Source organism: Vombatus ursinus, unplaced genomic scaffold, assembly GCF_900497805.2.
Source record: "Vombatus ursinus unplaced genomic scaffold, bare-nosed wombat genome assembly UNPS02009770.1, whole genome shotgun sequence".
NCBI lineage: Eukaryota > Metazoa > Chordata > Mammalia > Diprotodontia > Vombatidae > Vombatus > Vombatus ursinus.
Window position 1 is genome coordinate 3,148,472 of NW_020949548.1, and position 19,252 is coordinate 3,167,723.

The 19,252-nt window shown below is 38.9% G+C and overlaps 1 protein-coding gene across 1 annotated transcript in view; it reads right to left on the reverse strand.

The window, feature by feature from the left end:
- Positions 1-19,252, reverse strand: part of ANO3 (anoctamin 3) — a 448,483-nt gene that overhangs the window by 225,950 nt on the left and 203,281 nt on the right. The window contains exons 2-3 of the mRNA XM_027852601.1: positions 12,051-12,221; positions 8,713-8,784 (exon numbers count right to left, since the gene is read on the reverse strand). Of these exons, the coding sequence (XP_027708402.1) occupies positions 8,713-8,784; positions 12,051-12,219 (241 nt within the window). The 5' untranslated portion in view covers positions 12,220-12,221. The remainder of the gene's footprint in view (positions 1-8,712; positions 8,785-12,050; positions 12,222-19,252) is intronic.

The following is a 19,252-nucleotide window of genomic DNA, read 5'->3' on the forward strand; positions in this document are numbered from 1 at the left end:
TTCTTGATTCTAGGCTATGACAGCATCACTGACCCAATCATTTTGTAAATGCTGGTCGTAAGGGAGGTTAGAAGAACACACATTACATCTCACTACCAAACCAACCAACCGCGAAACAAACTATTTTATTTAGCAAGATGGCAGCTCATTGAGTGCACGGATTTTTCAATTTTGCCTTTGTGTCTAGAGTGAGTCCATCTTAAAAACTGCTCTTCAATCCACTCAGAGCAAGAGCCTTGCATTCCACTCTGTTTTTTATGTTACAAAATGACCGATCTATATCCTTGTTACTGAGTTGATGAAAACAGATGGTTCTTGTTATTGGGTAGATGATGAAGTTTTGTATCAAGGCTAAAGCACAGATAAACCCATCTATAAGACTAATAAAAATAGAATCTAGCTACTTAGCTTATGGTTTAAAAGATCTCTTCAAGCTCGGCAAGGGTAGGGAGGTGCTGATTTCTTGAGTTCCTGTGTTCCTAAATAAAAACTTCTAACCAGTTGAGTCAAGATTGCAGAGATGCCATTTTCCCACAGTAATTCCAAATCTTTAAATGCTTGCTGAATCAAATGGAATTGAACTGACCCAAGGACCTCACCTTAATGCCCAGAAACACTACAGAATACTTTTGTGAACAGTATTATGATGCAGATGAAAGGTCAATAGACTCCTTATTGAGTTCTCTTTCCAGTTCTGCAGAGCATTAATGAGTTTTCTTTGTACTTCTACTTATTTTCATTCATACCTCACACTTTCTCTTACGATTTATGAGGGAACAGCGTGATACAGATACAAGATACGGGTTTGTGTCTTTAATTCAAGAATGCTCAGATTTCCAATCAGAAGACATGAATTCAAATCTTCATCATGCCATTTATTACCTAGGATTCCATTCTCTGTAAAATGAAGTGAACAGAATACACTACCAATAAGGTCCCTTTCACCCGCAAATCTGCAATCTAGTCCTTAAAGATGCATGACCTTGGGCCAAGTAATTAAACCTCCCTGAGGACCAGTTTCCCCCTCTGAGAAATAAAGGACTTGGCCTACATGATTTCTAAGATTCCTTTCAAAGAAAGAAAGATTGGGGGGAGGTTTAAGAGAACTCTGTGTATGTGGAAAACACTGTGCGGGAGACGACGATTTAAAGTAGGTTGGGATTGCCCACTTCCAATTTAAAATATCTTGGTACCAACGAACTTCACCTGTATAGTCTCTTGATTTCTTTCTAATATTGCTAGGTAATTGGGAAGAAGCTAGCCATCTATCCAGAACCTGGAATTCTTTTAGCACACAATGAATGGGGAGGAAACCACTATCGCTAAAGTACTGAGTTAGCTCCTGGGAACACAAAGACAAAAGCAAAAACAAGGAGAGACAGTAGAAAAAGAAGCTTTGGGGGCCTCTTTCAGACCTCTAGATACCAAACCCAGACAGCTAGACCAACTAGGTACCAACTCTGCATACCTCTATGTGCCATAGAAAGAATGATGAATTTTAGTTGTGGGTATCGAGTTTGATCCTCGAGAAGATCTTGGGAAGGTCATTCAATATCTCTGATCTTCAGATTTCCCATTTTTGAAATCAGGACACTGGACTGGTTAGTCTCTAAAATTCTTTTCATTTTCTACATATCTGATCCTATGATCCTACCCCAAAGTAGATGTCTTAAACCCTGATGTCCCAGGAGCTCCTGGATGTGAAGTGATCTGTCCCTAGGTATCTGTAGTTAGGATAGAGTTCCTAGATATGTTTGGAGTAGGGTTGTACAAGTTAAAGTGTGATGGAGTTGGGGAGTACCCTTCCTATCATTAGCAATAAATGTGTGTCATCCCGAGCAATAAATGAAATTACCATCATTAATATCAGATAAGACCAAAAGCTTGGTCACAGGCTTGGAGTAGCAGTAGCCTAATGGGAAAGGAGAAATAGGGTTGAATAAAACTTCTTACCTAAAGTATGGAGTGGCCTGGGGTGCACAAACTCTTTTCTTCACTCCCTACTACTAAAGCCAGGTGGATTGTCAGAGTAGTTTGATTTAAAGTGGATCCTACCTCCATTCCTTCCTGCAAACAAGTCTCTAACACCTTCTGAAGTCCCATCAATTAATGAATTAGTAAGATAAGATTTGGTGGCAGCTAGGAGTTGCAGTGGATAAGGCACTGGGCCTAGAGTCAGGAAGAACCAACTTCAAATCTGGCCTTAGACATTAACCAGCTGTGTGACCCTGGGCAAGTCACTTACCCCTGTTTGCCTCAGTTTCCACATCTGTAAAATGAGCTGGGAAAGGAAACGGCAAACCACTCTAGTATCTTTGCCAAAAAAAATCCAAATGGGGTTACAAAGAGTCAGACACATTTCATTTGGAACATCTGAACAATAAACAACAAAATATAAGCTTTTAAGGAAGAAAACTTTGGGGAAGATAATGTGGGGAGGAACTATTCATATTTCAGTATAAATTATTTCCATTAACTTATTTTCCTCTCACCTAGGCAAAGAGAACTAAAGAGATACTGTGAGAAACTGGGGTAGAGTAGGCCAAATATGAGTAGGCTACAGAATATCATTAGGACCCTCAGGATGAGAGGCCCAGGCATCAGATGAGTTGAGATGGAGAGTCCTAAGACAGAAGAGTGACATAGGAATACAATTGGGGTGGGTCAAGGGCAATCTTGGATTCAATAACAAATTTCACCATCCTCCCCATATGAGTGTCCCTCTATTCTGCTCCAACCACCAACCACAATTCTCATTTAACTCCTCAGTTCTCTTCTCCTTCCTTGAGTCCCTCATATCCCTTCTAGCCCCAGAAAACTGACATTCTCTATGAATGTCTTGTCTGAAATGGAGAGGCTAAACCAAGGGAAACAGAGAAGTTAAATTCTTTAGTTCGGGGGTTTGAGTGTCTAAGAACTAAACTTAGAAGAACCCAATCCCTGGCTCAGTCCCTGCCCATCAATTGTTTGAACCCTCTTCTCACTTGAGAAACACCCTCTCAAAACTGGGAAAACTTCTACAAATTCATGAAAAGAAAAGTGAAGCAATTTAGAAGAATTTATACCAAGATAACATTATGGAGAAAAAAAAGAAAAATTCTGAAAAACCTTAGCAGATTAATCAACACAATGATAAACCACGAGTCTAAAAGAATGAAGTTGAAACATAGCATTCACCTCCCAAGAGAGGCATGATGAATTTAAATTGTATAGATCCACATTTTCAGACATGGCCAATATGGGAATTTGCTTTGTGACACTATGAAGATATGTACTAGATTATTTTTTTTTTTAATTTACTCATTGTGTGTATGTGGGTAACCAATGGGAGAGATAGAATAATTTTTTTTAAAGAGAAAGACCATACCCTCTCCCTGCTTTGCAATTTCAGAGCATTGTAGAATCATAGATCTAGAGATGCAAAGGACTTCAGAAGTAACATCAAGTTTTTTGTTTGTTTTTCTTCAATGCCAACTATCCTCTAGTAAACTCAAAGTATTTCAGAAATATATTCACCCAAGAAAAATCACTACAGGCTATAGAAATCATTATATAAACATAGCTTTATAAGTTCTTTCATTCAGTCTCTAAAATGGATAGGAAACTCTGTGTGTGTGTGTGTGTGTGTGTGCACACGTGCACCTGTGCACATGCACACCAACATTGCTCAGGAGCCAAGGACTGAGCCCCACAGCCACTACTGTGAAGTTAATGAAGACAGCAGGAGGTAATTTTGCACTAAACATAACATAACATGGGATAATTTACTTTGTTTTGCATTACCAATGAACAAGGAAGGAATCTGTTCTCAGCTATATCTATGATCTTATCACATTGGACTGGACTTTCCTTCCAATGACGTCAATCTCACCCCAGCTATGACTGAGCATCTTGTGTAATTCTTGTCTATGTCTTCCTGTAAATTAGACCTCTGAGGTAAAAGCAAAAACTTCAGTTCTTCCCGGATTCCTCCAGACATTCTAAGAATGTCAATGGAGTAAAGTAATTTGTTTTATATTAAAAAAGCCTTACTCTGAAATGCAACTGGAAGTAGCATTCAACCCTCTCTGACCCTCTAGCAATTCTCTTAAGACAGTGGATAACACAGTATAATTACTTGAGGCAGTATCTGTTTCATTTTTGTCTTTGTATTCCCAGTTATCTAGTATGGCACTAAGCACATAGAAGGCATTTAATATATGCTTGATTACTTAAAATGCTGTTTATCATACAAAGTTGCTGCTATTCTACTGAAAGATTAGTGACATTATTTAACTGTTAGGGATATGAGCTTGCTTTTCCTATACTTTGTAGCTCACTGGCTAGGCTCTCAGGACCATTCTTGGTTTCTTCAGTCTCAAAGAAACATCTTGGTGAACGCGTAGGACATGAGATTGGCATAGGTGCCCACTGGTCCTCCTTAATCCATGAGTCACAGATTGTGCCTCTAACTCTGACCCAAGTGTCCTGTATGTACCACTGGTAGCAAAAGGTGAGGGCGAAAGTGTGAATGTATGGACACAAGGCACTGAGCAAACTCAAGGCACGTGACTTGACTTTGTGTCTTCCCTTTGTGCCCCTAACAAAAGATGGTCTTTTTCTATATCCGGTATTGCTAAGCAGACATAATGAAATATAACATGCTGGAAAGAACTCTGGCCTTGTCAAGAAACTTGGTTTTAAGGTCCAGACTTGTCACTGGTAGATGACATCAGTTTTCTCATCTCTAAAATGGGGGTGTTAATACTATACTGCCTGTCTCACTGGGCGGCTATGATAATTGGATAAGATAATGATTGAAAATGAGTAGACTGTATAAAATATAAGCATACCTTTCTCAGTTCCTCGGGGGCTTATGTCGCTCTGACTCTCATTCAATGAATAATTTAAACACACCTAAAGCTTAACTCATATCTGGACTACTTTACCTCTCCACTTGCTCCTGAGGGGACACCCACCTTTCCAGACCCCTTCTCCTGATGGTCTCTCATCTTCTATTAGGATGGAAGTACCTTGAGAACAAGGTTGGGCTTGTATTCTTTTATTTGTATCTCTAGTGCTTAGCATAGTGCCTGGTACACAGTAAGCAAAAATAAATGCTGTATCTGTCCATCCATCTATCTAGTAGATCCAAATTTGACCTGATCTGCCCATCCATTCAGCAGTATCATCTGAGCATAATGCAGCCTAGCTGCATTACTGGCTGGTCTGCTTTCCATAACCATGGAGCTAACAGGTTCTATGAGAAACCCATTTGATTTCCATCAAAGAAGTGAGCCAGAGCAGAGCTATAACCAATAATTTTGAGTCTGGGGCAAGGTGCATTAAAGTATCTTCAAATCAACCGAAAAAATTATTTTCCAGTACTGAGACACTGAATTCTGTGGGCTGTGAATGTCCGGGCCAAAACAAAACTATTGATTATGTAGGGAAGGTTAGGGCCATGTGAGTTCAGTTAGGGAGAAACCACCTGGTAGCTCTCTCCTTTCAAGGTAAGTTCTAAGGCCTTTTATTTCTATGCTGTTGGAGCACTGCATATATTTTCATCCCTTTCTCAGTGCAGCACCTCGTGGCAAATTCCCGGTCAATATGCCCTAGTTATGGCTCTGAGCGTTTGGTCAAGTAAGCTTTTCCAGTTAATTTACTCACATTCATGAGGCATTATCTCTTATTTTTCTGAATATTTTGTGATCTCTTCCCTACTTAACCCAATTTCTTTTTCAAAGTGAAAGGAGCAAAACCTTCCACATTCATGATGTTAAGTGAGCCAATATAACTCAGTCATTTCTAGTATTCTTTACAGTCATTTCACTATCTCAAAAAGCCTTAAATAAATTATTGCAGCAATCTAATATGGTTTTCCTACTACTGCAATGTGCAATGAAGAGGGAAAACAATTTTAATGGAAATAAGTAAAGATTATTTCATGTTTTGGCAAGGCAGGGTTCAGAGAAGTATTTTTGTAGCTTGGGGATCATCAGAGTCCTGAGGATTATCCTGATTAACAAAGAAAACCTAGGCATTCTTGTATTTCACATTTTATGTTGATTAACAAGACAAAGTATGACTTGGGATGGTGCAGACTTGAAAAATAAACAAAGAGCAGTATAATCTAGAAGAATGAAGTAACAGTTTACAACATTTATAAAGATATACACAATGGGATTTTATGATCGTGTTGGAATAAGGAATGGATGAGAAGAGAAATGGTTATAAATATTCTCAAATGATAGCAGGGATGTTACTTAACACATGATTAGTACCACATACTTGCAATCTTGTACACAAATCATTTTCTCATGCATCTTTTGGGGGATAATTGGATACTAAGGGAATTGTGTGAACCAAACTGATTCCATCTTGTGACTCAATTCTGGATCCAGCTCACTTCCCTTTCTATTCAGTTATGGGTCCAGTCCATTAGTGAAAAAACTATTTGGTGACGGGAATTATGAGAAAACTTTGTTGTGTTGCTTGAATCTAGCCCTGTGTGGATGGGAAGCTGGACCACCTGTACCTGTTGCTTAGATACCCCTTAACTAAGGACCTAGGTTATGCTGACCAAAAACCCACTCAGATCTGAAGAGTGATTCAAGGAATTTTCTCATAATTATACATCTCAAGCAACCTACTTGTCTTATCTGAAAATTGGCCTTGTACTGGTCAATCAATTATTATTTCTAAGTTTTTTTTTCTATTTTTTTATTGAATACAGAAACTTGAGGGGAATGAGACTCCTCTTTTTCTGATTGCACGGAATTGCACCTGTTTGTTTTCACCTTCCCAACTGGGACAGCCCCTACTCTTTCCTCCAATTAGAAATCAGATTACCTAATTATAATCCTGTTTCGTATTTTGCTTATTGTTATCTTTTAATGCATAAAGATGTCTCCTCCTACAGTTGGGGTGCAGCAACAAACTGAGGAAGCCTGCTCCTGATTTGATATGCAATTGGCACACATTGCTTAATAAATCTATATGCTTGGGAGCGCAAACCTTTGTTTCCTCAGTTATTTCATCCTTCACCCGTCACATTTTTGGCAAGCCACTTAGAATTACTTCAAGTATTACACTTCATTCATCTTCCTCAACAAACTAAACTCTTTGACCGCAGCTTTTTTGCAATCTTTCTGGCTGGCTACATTTTTCCCTTAGAAATCTTTCAAGGTAGCAGAATCTACAAAACAAAAACGAAAACAAAAAACAAAGAAAAGAAAAGGAAAAAGAAAGAAAAAGAAAAAGAAAAATAACCACTAAACATGACACAAAATAAAGACTTTTGTTTTCTGAGCATTTTGCTGTTGTTGTTTAGTTGTTTTAGTCATATCTGACTCTTTGTGATCCCAGTTCTTGGCAAGGATACTGGAGGTGGTTTGCCATTTCCTTCTCCAGCTCATTTTACAGATGAGGAAACTGAGGCAGAGTTAAGTGACTTGACCAGGGTCATACAATTAATAAGTGTCTGAGTTCAGATTTGAACCCAGGAAGATGAATCTTCCTGACTCCAGGCCCAGTACTCTATTCATTATACCACCTAGCTGCCCTCTGAGCATTTTACAAAGAAGTAAAAACACAGTCAAAACAATAGGATAAACACATACTTGTCAGCCTCATTATCACCTACTGAAAGTCTAATCTCAAAGCCTTTAATTTGCCACAATCAAAAGTCCCTTCTTTAGGCCAATGCTGCGACCCATTTGGATTTGTATATGTTTTAGCTTAATTTGAGAACTCTACCTTTTACTCACCCCAATCCAGTCCTAAATGGGAAGTTCCAGACCAATAAGAATTTCCCTAAGGAGATGTCACTTCAACAGTGTACTACTCTTCCCTTAGTCTCACACCAATTTTTCCAAGAGGGAATCCTTTAGTATTTTACTATTACCAGAAGCCATCATTTTACTAAAGAGAGTACCTCTTTGGTACTTCACTGTTATCAGAGCTCATTGTTCCCTTAATGAGAGTATCTTTTAACTCATCATTCCTTTAGAGGTAGTATCTCTTCCCCAGAAGGGTTGGGGCAAACCATCCCCAGTACTGTTGGGGTAAACCTTATCTTATCTCAGAACAATTTGAAATCAAAAGGGGCAATCTGACCTCCACGGCAGTCTTCCAGGAAGAATTCTCTTGGTGAAAGATTAACTGCAGTGAGTTTTTTTTTTTTTTTTGAAAGGCTGTCCCTGTAGTCAGAATCCTGTCTCTGGACCTGGCTGGCTATACCACAACACAATCTTTGAAGAATTCTTGGAGAAGGAATGTTTAAGGTTTGACCATAGCAGGAAAATGCTCAATTAGAAATACGTACAAGCCTCTAACCACTTTTGTCCACCACCACCCTTCAACCCAGAGGGGAAGGGGGACAAGAGTGACATAAAGTGGATTGTCTAGAGATGACTGAGGTATTAGGAGATCTACCCCTGAGTTTTGCCTATACACTAACATCAGAGTGAATGGGTCAGTTCAATCAAAGACCTTTTGCCTGACATAAATCATTTAACTAACTCAAAGACCTACCCCATAGATAATAAAGCCAGAGCACAAAAATATAAATGATGAGGAATTGACATTCAAGTGTTAGAATTTGACATTTCAATGTCAAATGCCTGAAAGTCAATTGTGTGTCACTGAAAAAGAAAAAAAATGATCAAGATTTTAAAAACACAGACAACATGGAAAGGGGACCAGGAGGTAGCATTTCAGAAATGAACTTACCTAAGCATGAATCACTAAATGCTGAAGAAGACAGCTTGTACAAATTGCTTTCTACCTTGTTCATCTTCCTACCTGAAAAGGACAGATATACTCTTCTTTAGGCCTTCAGAAAAGAGGATCAGGAATCAATTGAAAAACAAGAATGGAAAAAATGCCTTCTATGTGCCAGGCATTGTGCTAGTTGAAGGGGAGATTAGTATAAAGTCAGTCAACTAGCATTTATTAAGCCCCTACTGTGTGCCAGGCACTGTGCTAAATGCTGAGTGTACAAGGAAACAAAGACAGTCTAAGGAGGAAGAAAACATACAAACAGTAACATACAAATGAAACGGTCACTACGGGCGAGAAGCTCCTTACATTCTAACGGAGAAGACAGAAAGCACATACATGTAAATATGTAGAGAATGAATATAAAGAAAATACGTACAAATAAGACCACAGTAGTTTGGGATGGGGGGAATTAGCTATTGGAGGGATCAGGAAAGACTGCACATATAAATCAATGCTTAGGCTGCATCTTGAAGGAAGAGGGGGAGTCTACAGAGCCGAGGGGAGGAGGGAGCCCAGCATAGCTTTGGAGAATGGCCAGGGTAAATGTGCAAAGATGGTTGTTAGACTGTTGTATGTGAGGAGTAGAGAGAAAGTCAGTTTGGCTGGATCAGAGTGCAAGAGTGAGAATAATGACCAGTGAAGCTGGAAAGATGGCACATAGCCTTTATAGAGCTGGAGCTAAACAAAGGAGTAAATAATTAATGTGGAGGCATTAGGGAGGTATAAGAGTTGATAGAGCAGAGGTTTACATTTTATTAGGGGAAATCAACATGTACTCATACTTATGCACAAAAAAATAAAGAAGGTTTGAGTCATTATAGCTACTACTCTAATAATGGAGATGATAGGAATGATTTTTGCAGAGCTTCCATCAAAGCAAATTACTAAGAATTAAATGATCAATAACAGAAGGAGGGTTGCATGTTATACTAAAATAGTTTTACCATAATCAGCTATTGATGGTTTCACTTATGGGGAGAGAAGTGTCCTAAATTAAGCTAGAATGTAATGGTTCTCAGCTACCCTATTCACCAACTCATTATTGTCCTCAGAATCAGCCCACTGGCTCATTTGCTAGACTAAACTCTCAATCTCTCAGTCTGACATAGCTGCCAACTCCGACTCTGCAGTGGGGGCTGTCTCTTAGCACATGCCGCTTCCCAACTAGAGGAGGAGATGAGTGTTGGAGCCTACAAGGTGAGGATGGATGGCAGGGAGGGCCATGTAGTGGAACAACCACACTTGTGATACTAAAAATCCACTTGCAGGCCAACATTTCTGTGTGGTACTCATGAGCCAAATGTGATTTGCCAGAAGTGGTCAAAGGAGGAGTGTCCTGTTAGGCACCCAGATCTGCAATTTGAATTTGCTTCCTGTATTATTCCCCACTCACCAAACTCCCACTAAATACTTAAGCACACAATTCCAGAAGATATTCTAACCTGGAATTGACTCTCACTGGGAGAGAGGCATGGAGCTATGGTCAGAGATAACTGGTACTAACAATGATGGCACACCTGCATTTTCAGTCTCAGCCTTGCTGGTCTTTAAAGAAGTCTAATAAGGGTTAAATTCCTCCTATTTAAAAAAAAATAGAACTGTGATTTCACTGGCATAGGGAACTCTCAGTGAGGAAAACTCCTTATATGAATGTAAATGTGCTTACTCTTAACTTAGAATCTTAAAGGGTAGGTAAATGAGGAGGTAAATGACTTACTCAGGATCATAAAACCAGCATTTATGTGTAAGATAGGAGACTTGACTCTGGGCCTGCCTGATTCCAAAGCTAGTTCTGTATATGCTATAAGGGCAACCAATTTGTATTAATCAATTAACAAATGTTTAGTAAATATTTTCATACAATGTGCTGTGTGCTCAAGATACAAAGAATAAGCAAAAACAATCTCTGCCCTAAAAAACCCAATAGGATGAAATTGGAAAAGTGGAGGACCAGAGGGGAGATGCTATATGTATTATGCTATTCTACCATACTGAGAGTACATATTCTTATCAATAGCTATGTATCGGTATATTCCACATATATTAAACATTGCAAAGGAATACTAAATAAGAGCTGAGAAAATGACTAAATAATCACCACAGAATCATAGAGTTGGGAGGGATTTAGCAGGTTATTTAGTCTGTTCTTTAGAACTAATGTTGAGGAGTCATTCAGACTCTTAATCCACTTAATTACAGGAATCATTATTTCCTTAACATGGTACCTTCCCTTGTTGAAGTCCCCAGTTGTAAGAAAGAACTCCCTTATGCTATATGACAATAGAAAGAAAGGAGACAAGTTAGGGGATCTCAGTTTGAAGCTCAGTTCTGATACTTAATACCGTGAGAATTCTAAGATAATTAAGTGGGAATTATAAGTCACTTGAGCTTTTCAAGGGAGTTGGATTAGATTGCTTTTAGGGTCTTTTCCATCAGCAATACCTTATAATGCCATGTTGAACCACACTCTGTCCACATGTAACTTCCCTTTAAAATGAAAGTTTACCAGGGCTCTTTCACCCAAAAATCTTTCAAATATCTGTCATACCTTTTAAGCCTTTTACTGCTCTGGTCACCTTCCCCTGAACATACTACATCAGGGGCATTTAACTTGGAGTCCAGCTCTCCAAGAGGCCCACAAATAGAACATAAAGTGAAGTTAGAATGACATCTTTATGTTCACTAACCTCTAACTTAAAATTAACATTTCCATCACTTATGGACATAGGCAACCAACATTATTCTGTGAAGGAATCCATAGATTTCATCAGACTGCCAAAGGTATCCATAATTTAAAAAAAAAAAAAAAGCTCTGTTCTACACCAAGGATCTATAATTTCATCAATGTAAGTGCTCCATCAACTCATGTACGTAGGTAGCAATCCTTTCACACTTTAGGGGATAATTTTCACTAATTGCCACAGATAAAAATAGCCAGTCTTTTTAGAAGGCTCACATTTATACTAAGTTGGGTTGTTACTCAGAGAATAAGCATACAATTCATTTATGACCCCATCTTTTGAGACCTTCTAGCTCTGTATAACCAAACAGAACATTGGATCTACTGGGCCCAAATTTCAAGAATGCAGGTTTACTTCTGGGCCATGGTGGGGTTTTTAGCAGTCTTTAGCGTACAAAATTCTCAATATTCCTCTGAATATATGGTACCTCCAATTGACCCCAGGACTACTGTTGACATGTGATCTTAAGATAGTTCACAGGAGCCCACCATCACCTTAACTAGAACTTTTTCTTTCATTCTCCCAAGCCAAACATAAGTAGCTTACCATGATCTGCTATTTTATGAGCAGCTGATGGTCCTGGACTTAAAGGTTGTGGTTGTATCTGATTTGGGAAATTAAATGAAGAATGTTTACTCAGATTCTGAGGATGAGTCTGACTCCTGGAAGGCTTTAAAGGCTGTTCTTTCTGTATTTCATTTTTGTTCATGTTCATACCTGAAAAGCCCAAATGGAAAACATGAATAGAAAGAAATGTAGACAGGAAACAAAACTGTTGATTTTTAAAATTGCTGTGAGTGTACTTTAAAAAGTAGTTATGAGTTACATTAACTAGGGAGCAAGGGACAACAGGGCATAGTGAATGGCAGGCTAACCTTACGGTGAAGAATTCTCAGGTTCAGATACTGCCTCTGACCGTGCATTTGCTCTGAAAATCTGGGCAACTCACCTTATCTCTTAGTGCCCCAAAAAGCTCTCTAAAACTACAAGTTGCAGAGGAGACAATGATTTGCATTACTCAAGACAATTTCTGTACCAGAAATTTCCTATGTAAGAAAATCACATGAATGGATCAAAACTGTTCCATCAAATGAAACAAAACTAATCTAAGGCTTGAACTAAATGAAACACTAATTTGTTTCCAACGTCATTTGGAGACTTCTTTCCAGTCCTAATAATGTTCTTATCCTATGAGATCACAACCACTCCACGCATTAGTCCACTGGATTCATGAATTGCTGTGGCTGGAAATAGTCAAAACTTTGTGGTTAGCATCTCCACACTTAGGGTTGTCTTTTAAATTTTTAAAAATTTTTTTATATTTCTTTTTTTTCTTTTTTAAACACTTTTTTTATTTTTAGTTTTCAACATTTACTTCCACAAGATTTTGAGTTCCAAAATTTCACCCCATCTCACCCCTCCCCCCACCCCAAGATGGCCTGCATTCTGAATAACACTTCCCCTAGTCTGCTTTCCCTGCTATCTCTCTCCCCCCTTCCCTTTCTATTTTCCTGTAGGACAGGTCTAGATTTCTGTACCCCATTTCCTGTATTTCTTATTTCCCAGTTGCATGTGAAAACTTTTTTTTGAACATGTGTTTTTAAAACTTTGGGTTCCAAATTTTCTCCCTTCCTCACTCCCCACCCACCCTCATTGAAAAGGCAAGCAACTCAATATAGGATATACATGTGCAGTTATGCAAAACACTTCCATAGTAGACATGTGGTAAAAAACTAACTCTATTTCCCTTAATCCTATCCCACCCCCCCATTTATTCTATTCTTTCTTTGGACCCTGTCCCTCCCCAGAAGTATTTGCTTCTGATTACCCCCTTTCCCAATCTGCCCTCCTCTCTATCATCCCCCTACTCTCTTGTCCCCTTCCTCTCCTATTTTCCTGTAGGATAAGACAGATTTCCATACCCAATTGGGTGTGTGTGTTATTCCCTCCTCAAGTCAAATCCTATGAGCATAAGATTCACTCATTCCCTCTCACCTTCCCCCATTTCCCCTCCACTGTAAGAGTCTTTTCTTTTCTGTTTTTTTTTGTGAGATAATTTACCCTGTTCTACCTTTCCCTTTCTCTTTCTCCTAGGATAATCCTCTCTCACCCCTTAATTTTATTATCCAGATATCACCCCTTCATCTTCAACTCACCCTGTGCCCTCTATGTATCTATCTATCCATCTATCTATCTATCCAACCATCTATCTATTTATATATACATACATATAATTTTTTTCCCTCCAACTACCCTAATACTGACAAAGGTCTCATGAGTTACAAATATCATCTTTCCATGCAGGAATGTAAGCAGTTCAACCTTAATAAGTCTCTTATGATTTTTCTTTCCTGTTTACCTCTTCATGTTCCACTTGAGTCTTGTATTGGAAAGTCAAATTTTCTATTCAGCTCTGGTCTTTTCATCAAGAATGCTTGAAAGTCCTCTATTTCACTGAATGACCATTTTTTCCCCTGAAGAATTATACTCGGTTTTGCTGGGTACATGATTCTTGGTTGTAATCCTATCTCCTTTGCCCTCTGGAATATTACATTCCATGCCCTGCGGTCCCTTAATGTAGAAACTGCTAAACCTTGTGTTATCCTGATTGTGTTTCCACAATACTTGAATTGTTTCTTTCTGGCTGCTTGTAATATTTTCTCCTTGATCTGTGAACTCTGGAATTTGGCTACAATATTCCTAGGAGTTTTCCTTTGGTGATCTCTTTCAGAAGGAGATCAGTGGATTCTTTCAATTTCTATTTTGCCCTCTGGTCCTAAAATATCAGGGCAGTTTTCCTTGATCATTTCTTGAGAGATGAAGTCTAGGCTCTTTTTTTGATTGTGGCTTTCAGATAGTCCAATAATTTTTAAATTTTCTCTCCTGGATCTATTTTCCAGGTCAGCTGTTTTTCCAATGATATATTTCACATTGTTTTCTAATTTTTCATTCTTTTGTATTTGTTTTACATTTTCTTGATTTCTCATAAAGTCACTAGCTTCCAATTGCTCTATTCTAATTTTTAAGGAAGTATTTTCTTCAGTAATCTTTTGGACTTCCTTTTCCATTTGTCCAATTTTGCTCTTTAGGGCATTCTTCTCTTCATTGGCTTTTTGGACCTCTTTTGCCATTTGGGTTAAGCTATTTTTTTAAGGTGTTATTTTCTTCAGTATTTTTTTTGGGGTCTCCTTTAGCAAGCTGTTAACTTGCTTTTCATGATTTTCTTGCATCACTCTCATTTCTCTTCCCAGTTTTTCCTCTACTTCTCTTACTTGCTTCTCAAAATCCCTTTTGAGCTCTTCCAAGGCCTGGGACTGATTCATATTTTTCTTGAAAGTTTTGGATGTAGGAGCTTTGATTTTGTTTTCTTCTTCTGGTTTTATGTTTTGATCTTCTTTGTCACCAAAGTAAGATGATATCGTCTGACTTTTTTTGCACTGCTTGCTCATGATCTCATCCAATTACTTGAGTTTTAAACTCTTTGTTAAGGTAAGAGTCTGTTTCCAATGTGGAGAATGTACCATCCCAAGCTTCGGGTGTTTATACAGCTGTTTTCAGAGATACTTTTAGGGACCTGAAAAGTGTCAGTTCTTCCAAGGTGGTATGACAAGGGGTGAGGTGTTTCCTCTCCACCGCCACAACATGCTCCACCACACCAGTGCTTCTCCTCGCCCCAGGACTGCCCCTCAGAACTGTGACCCAGATCCAAGCAAGGGCATAGCAAGAGATTCCTGCCTCAGCCCTGGGAAAGAGATCCTTGCAGTCCCCCTCTGATAAGCCACTTGATTCTCCCTCAGTCTGTGGGCCAGAAGCTCAGGAGGCAGCCGCGGCCCGTACTCTAGACTTGTGGCTGAGACCTAGCTCCTCTCTCACTGCAGTCACAGACTTTTCCCATTGACCTTCTAAGTTGCCTTTGGCATTCCTGGGTTGAGCAGTCTGGAAACCGCCACAGCTGCCCGTGATTCAGTCCTCTGAGGCCTGCTCCAGGGTCTCTGCGGCCTGCCCGTCCACGCCAAACTGCACTCCTCTTCCAGCCCGGTGCGATGTACCTTTCTGATCAGCCATCCAGGTTGTCTTGGGCTGGAAATTTGTTTTACTCTGTTTTTTTGTGAGTTCTCCTGCTTTAGAATTTGTTTAGAGCCATTTTTTGTAGGTATTTGGAGGGGTTTGGGGGAGAGCTCTAGCAAGTCACTGCTTTCCCTCCACCATCTTGGCTCTGCCCCCTCTTAGAATTTTTTAAAATTTTATTTTCATTTTCATTTTCAAATGATCTTTCTGCTGCCACAGCCACCCACCCCCCAACCATGGAGAAGGCAAAAAATTCGACACCTATTACACATATGAAGTCATGCAAAACCTATTTCCTTTTGAGTCCATCAGTTTCTACTAGGAGGTAGATAGCATTTTACGTAATTGGTCCTTTGGAACTGCTCTGGATCAACGCTCCAGGTATTTATGGTCAAGCCAGGGGAGAATAGTCAGTGTAAAGATGAAGAGATAAGAGATGGATGTGTGGGTAGGAATGGAGGATAGGAAGTAGTTCAGTAATAGGTAACTCACAATATAAAAATTCTTGGGCAGAGCTTTCTTTGACTCCTTCCTCTTTCTGTCTTTCCCCTTTCCCGCATTTCATTAGTTTTCAAGAGTTACTAAGTCTTTCACAGTTGATTATTTTTCACAACATTACTATTACTGTGTAGGGAATTCTTCTGGTTTTGCTCACTTCACTTAGCATCGGTTCATGTGAATCTTCCCAGGTTTTTCTGAAACCATCCCCTTTATCACTTCTTATGGCACAATAGTATTTCATCACATTCATATATTGTAACTTGTTCAGCCATTACCCAATTGATGGGCATTCCCTCAGTGTCCAATTCTTTGCCACCACAAAAAGAGCTGCTATAAATATTTTTGTACATGTGAATCCTCTTCCTTTTCCTTTGATCTTCTTGGATTACAGACCTAGTAGCAGTACTGCTGGGCCAAAGGGTATTCATAGCTTTGTAGCTCTTTGGGCATAGTTCAAATCGTTCTCTAGAATGTTTGGACTAGTTCACAGCTCTACTAACAGTGCATTCCCCTGTCATTTTCCCAGAACTCCTCCAGCATTTGTTATTTTCCTTTCCTGTCATCTTAGCTCATCTGATGGGTGCAAGGTGGTCCCTCAGAGTTGTTTTAACTTGCCTTTTTCTAATTATTAGTGATTTAGAGCAATTTTTTTTCTTATGACTATTGATGGCTTTGATTTTTTTCCTCTGAAAAAATGGTTAGGCTGGTCTTTGGATAATGGACACAAAGTCCATCACTGGAGTCCTATGCAAAGCCTTTCCAGATTTCTATGACCTAGAAGAGTCTGAACTCAAATGGCAAAGACTTTGAGATCTACCCTGTCACTATAAGGTACTAGAGTAGAGCTTCACTGGAGATACAGGTCAATTTTAACTCATGGGGACACATATATTCATGATTTTATTAATTAGCCTACAAGGATTTAGTAAGTATCTACTACTTTAAATGACCTGTACTAAAGACTAGAGATAGAAACGACCAAATGAACCAATTTGTGCCTAAAGGAGCTTAGATTCTGCCAAAGGAAACCATTTGTACACATATAGGTAAGTAAAAATATGTCATATATATGTATATCTGTGCACATTCATACATACACATTTGTACCATATGCCATATATACATACAACATACCATCTACAATATTTCTATACATGCCATATATATACACACCATGAACTGTAAATATATGTCTTATACCTCATACATACACCATATACTATGTACCATACATATGTCAAATATAATATATACATACATACATATATTCCTATGTGTGTGTCTATACATACATATATTTTTTTAGGGTTGAGAAGGTACTAGAAACATCCTTGAGGAGACTGGGGAGGGGAAGGAGTGAATAAATCAGGAAAGACCCAACATATACATTGGAAGTTGATATACATCAAAGTTGAGCTTTGAAAGGAGATGGGCATTTTTGAAGACGTAGCTTTATGCTCAAGCCAAAGGGAAACGGCCAGCATAAAGGCAAAAAGATGATGGACGGAGCTTCGGATGGGAATGAAGGATAGGAAGTAATTCAGTTTAGGTAACGGGGAACTCATATCAAAAACAGACTATTTTATTCTTAGACAAAGTTTTCTTTGATACCTTCCTTTCTTCTTCCTCCTCATCTGCCTCATTTTATTAGTTTTCAAGTCTTGTTGATTTTACCTCAGCAATATCTCTCCTACATGTTCCCTTCTCACCATTCACAAAGATACCAACCTAATCTGGGCCCTCATCACCTCTCACTTGGACCGTGTAACAGTCTCCTGTTTGCTCCTGCTTAAAGTGTTTCCCTTTTTTTTTTCTGGCGAGGCAATTGGGGTGACGTGACTTGCCTAGGGTCACACAGCTAGTAAGTGTTATGTGTCTGAGGCCGAATTTGAACTCAGGTCCTCCTGACTCCAGGGCCAGTGCTCTATCCACTGTGCCACCTACCTGCCCCCAGTGTTTTCCTTTCTAATTCATTATCCATACACAGCCTAGGCAATCATCCTGAGACAAAAGTCTGACCTTGCTACTCCCCTTCTCAAAAATCTGGGACTCCTTTTTTGCCTCTTAAATAAAATTTCTTAATGTGGCATTTGATGGTTTTCATTATCTGCCTTTATAGACATTTCATATCACTCTCCTTTACATATTCTATTTTCTAGCTGAACTAGTCAACTTGGACCTCTGTACGTCGGCATTGACTGTCCCCGATGCCCATCTCCATTTCTTAGTATCTGAAGCATCTATCAAAATTTAGCTGAAGTACTGCTCCCTACTAGAAATATTGCATGGTCTAGGTCATTAATTCTCTTTCTCACTTGCAAAGATGTATTCACTTCTTTTTTTACATGTCTTCTCCAGAACAACATAAACTTTAATGACAGGGAAGGTTCTCACGAGTGGCCATCATAGTGCTTTGGAAATAGTAGGCATTTAATAATTGATAGTTATAGTATTGGAAAGATTTTCTTTAAATTAAAACAATATAAAGAATATTCTACTGATTGGTCCTAGTGCTCCTCTTTGAGATCATAAAGAATTATAATCTCTTTTCTCTATAACCAAGCTTCACCAGTGTTTCATGTTGGGTAGAGTGCTGGACCTGGAATCAGGAAGACCTGGGTTTGAATCCTACCTCAGATACTTAGCAACTGTTTGACACTAAGCATCCCTTCACCTCTCTGTGCTAAATTTTCCTCACCTGTAAAATTAGAAGAGGTTGGACTTGACAATCTCCAAGGTCCCTTTCAACTCTAAAACTATGATCTTAAAAAAATCGTGTTAAATGGTAGTCGTATCAACCTTATATCTTCAATCCCCAAGGCTAAATATTTCTAATTACTTCAAGAAATCTTCATTTGAGATGGCTCTGAGTCTTCTTATCAAGTCCCCACATCCCCATTCACACACATAGAAGGCAATTTAACTTTGAGAGATTAACTGTGAGCAAAGGCCAGCTTTAAAAGGACATGTATTTTATGACGCAATACCCCAAGAATTGCATATGTGAACTTATCTTTAGAGATGCAAGAAAATCTAAATACTGGAACCTGAAAATAGAATATAATTTTTCAGCTTTAGCAGCTTCACCAATTTTTCCTCTTTAGAGAGAATATATATGTGTGTGCAGATTTGTGCTTTCATTAGTTTGGGGCAACCTTAATATATAAATCCCCTTGATC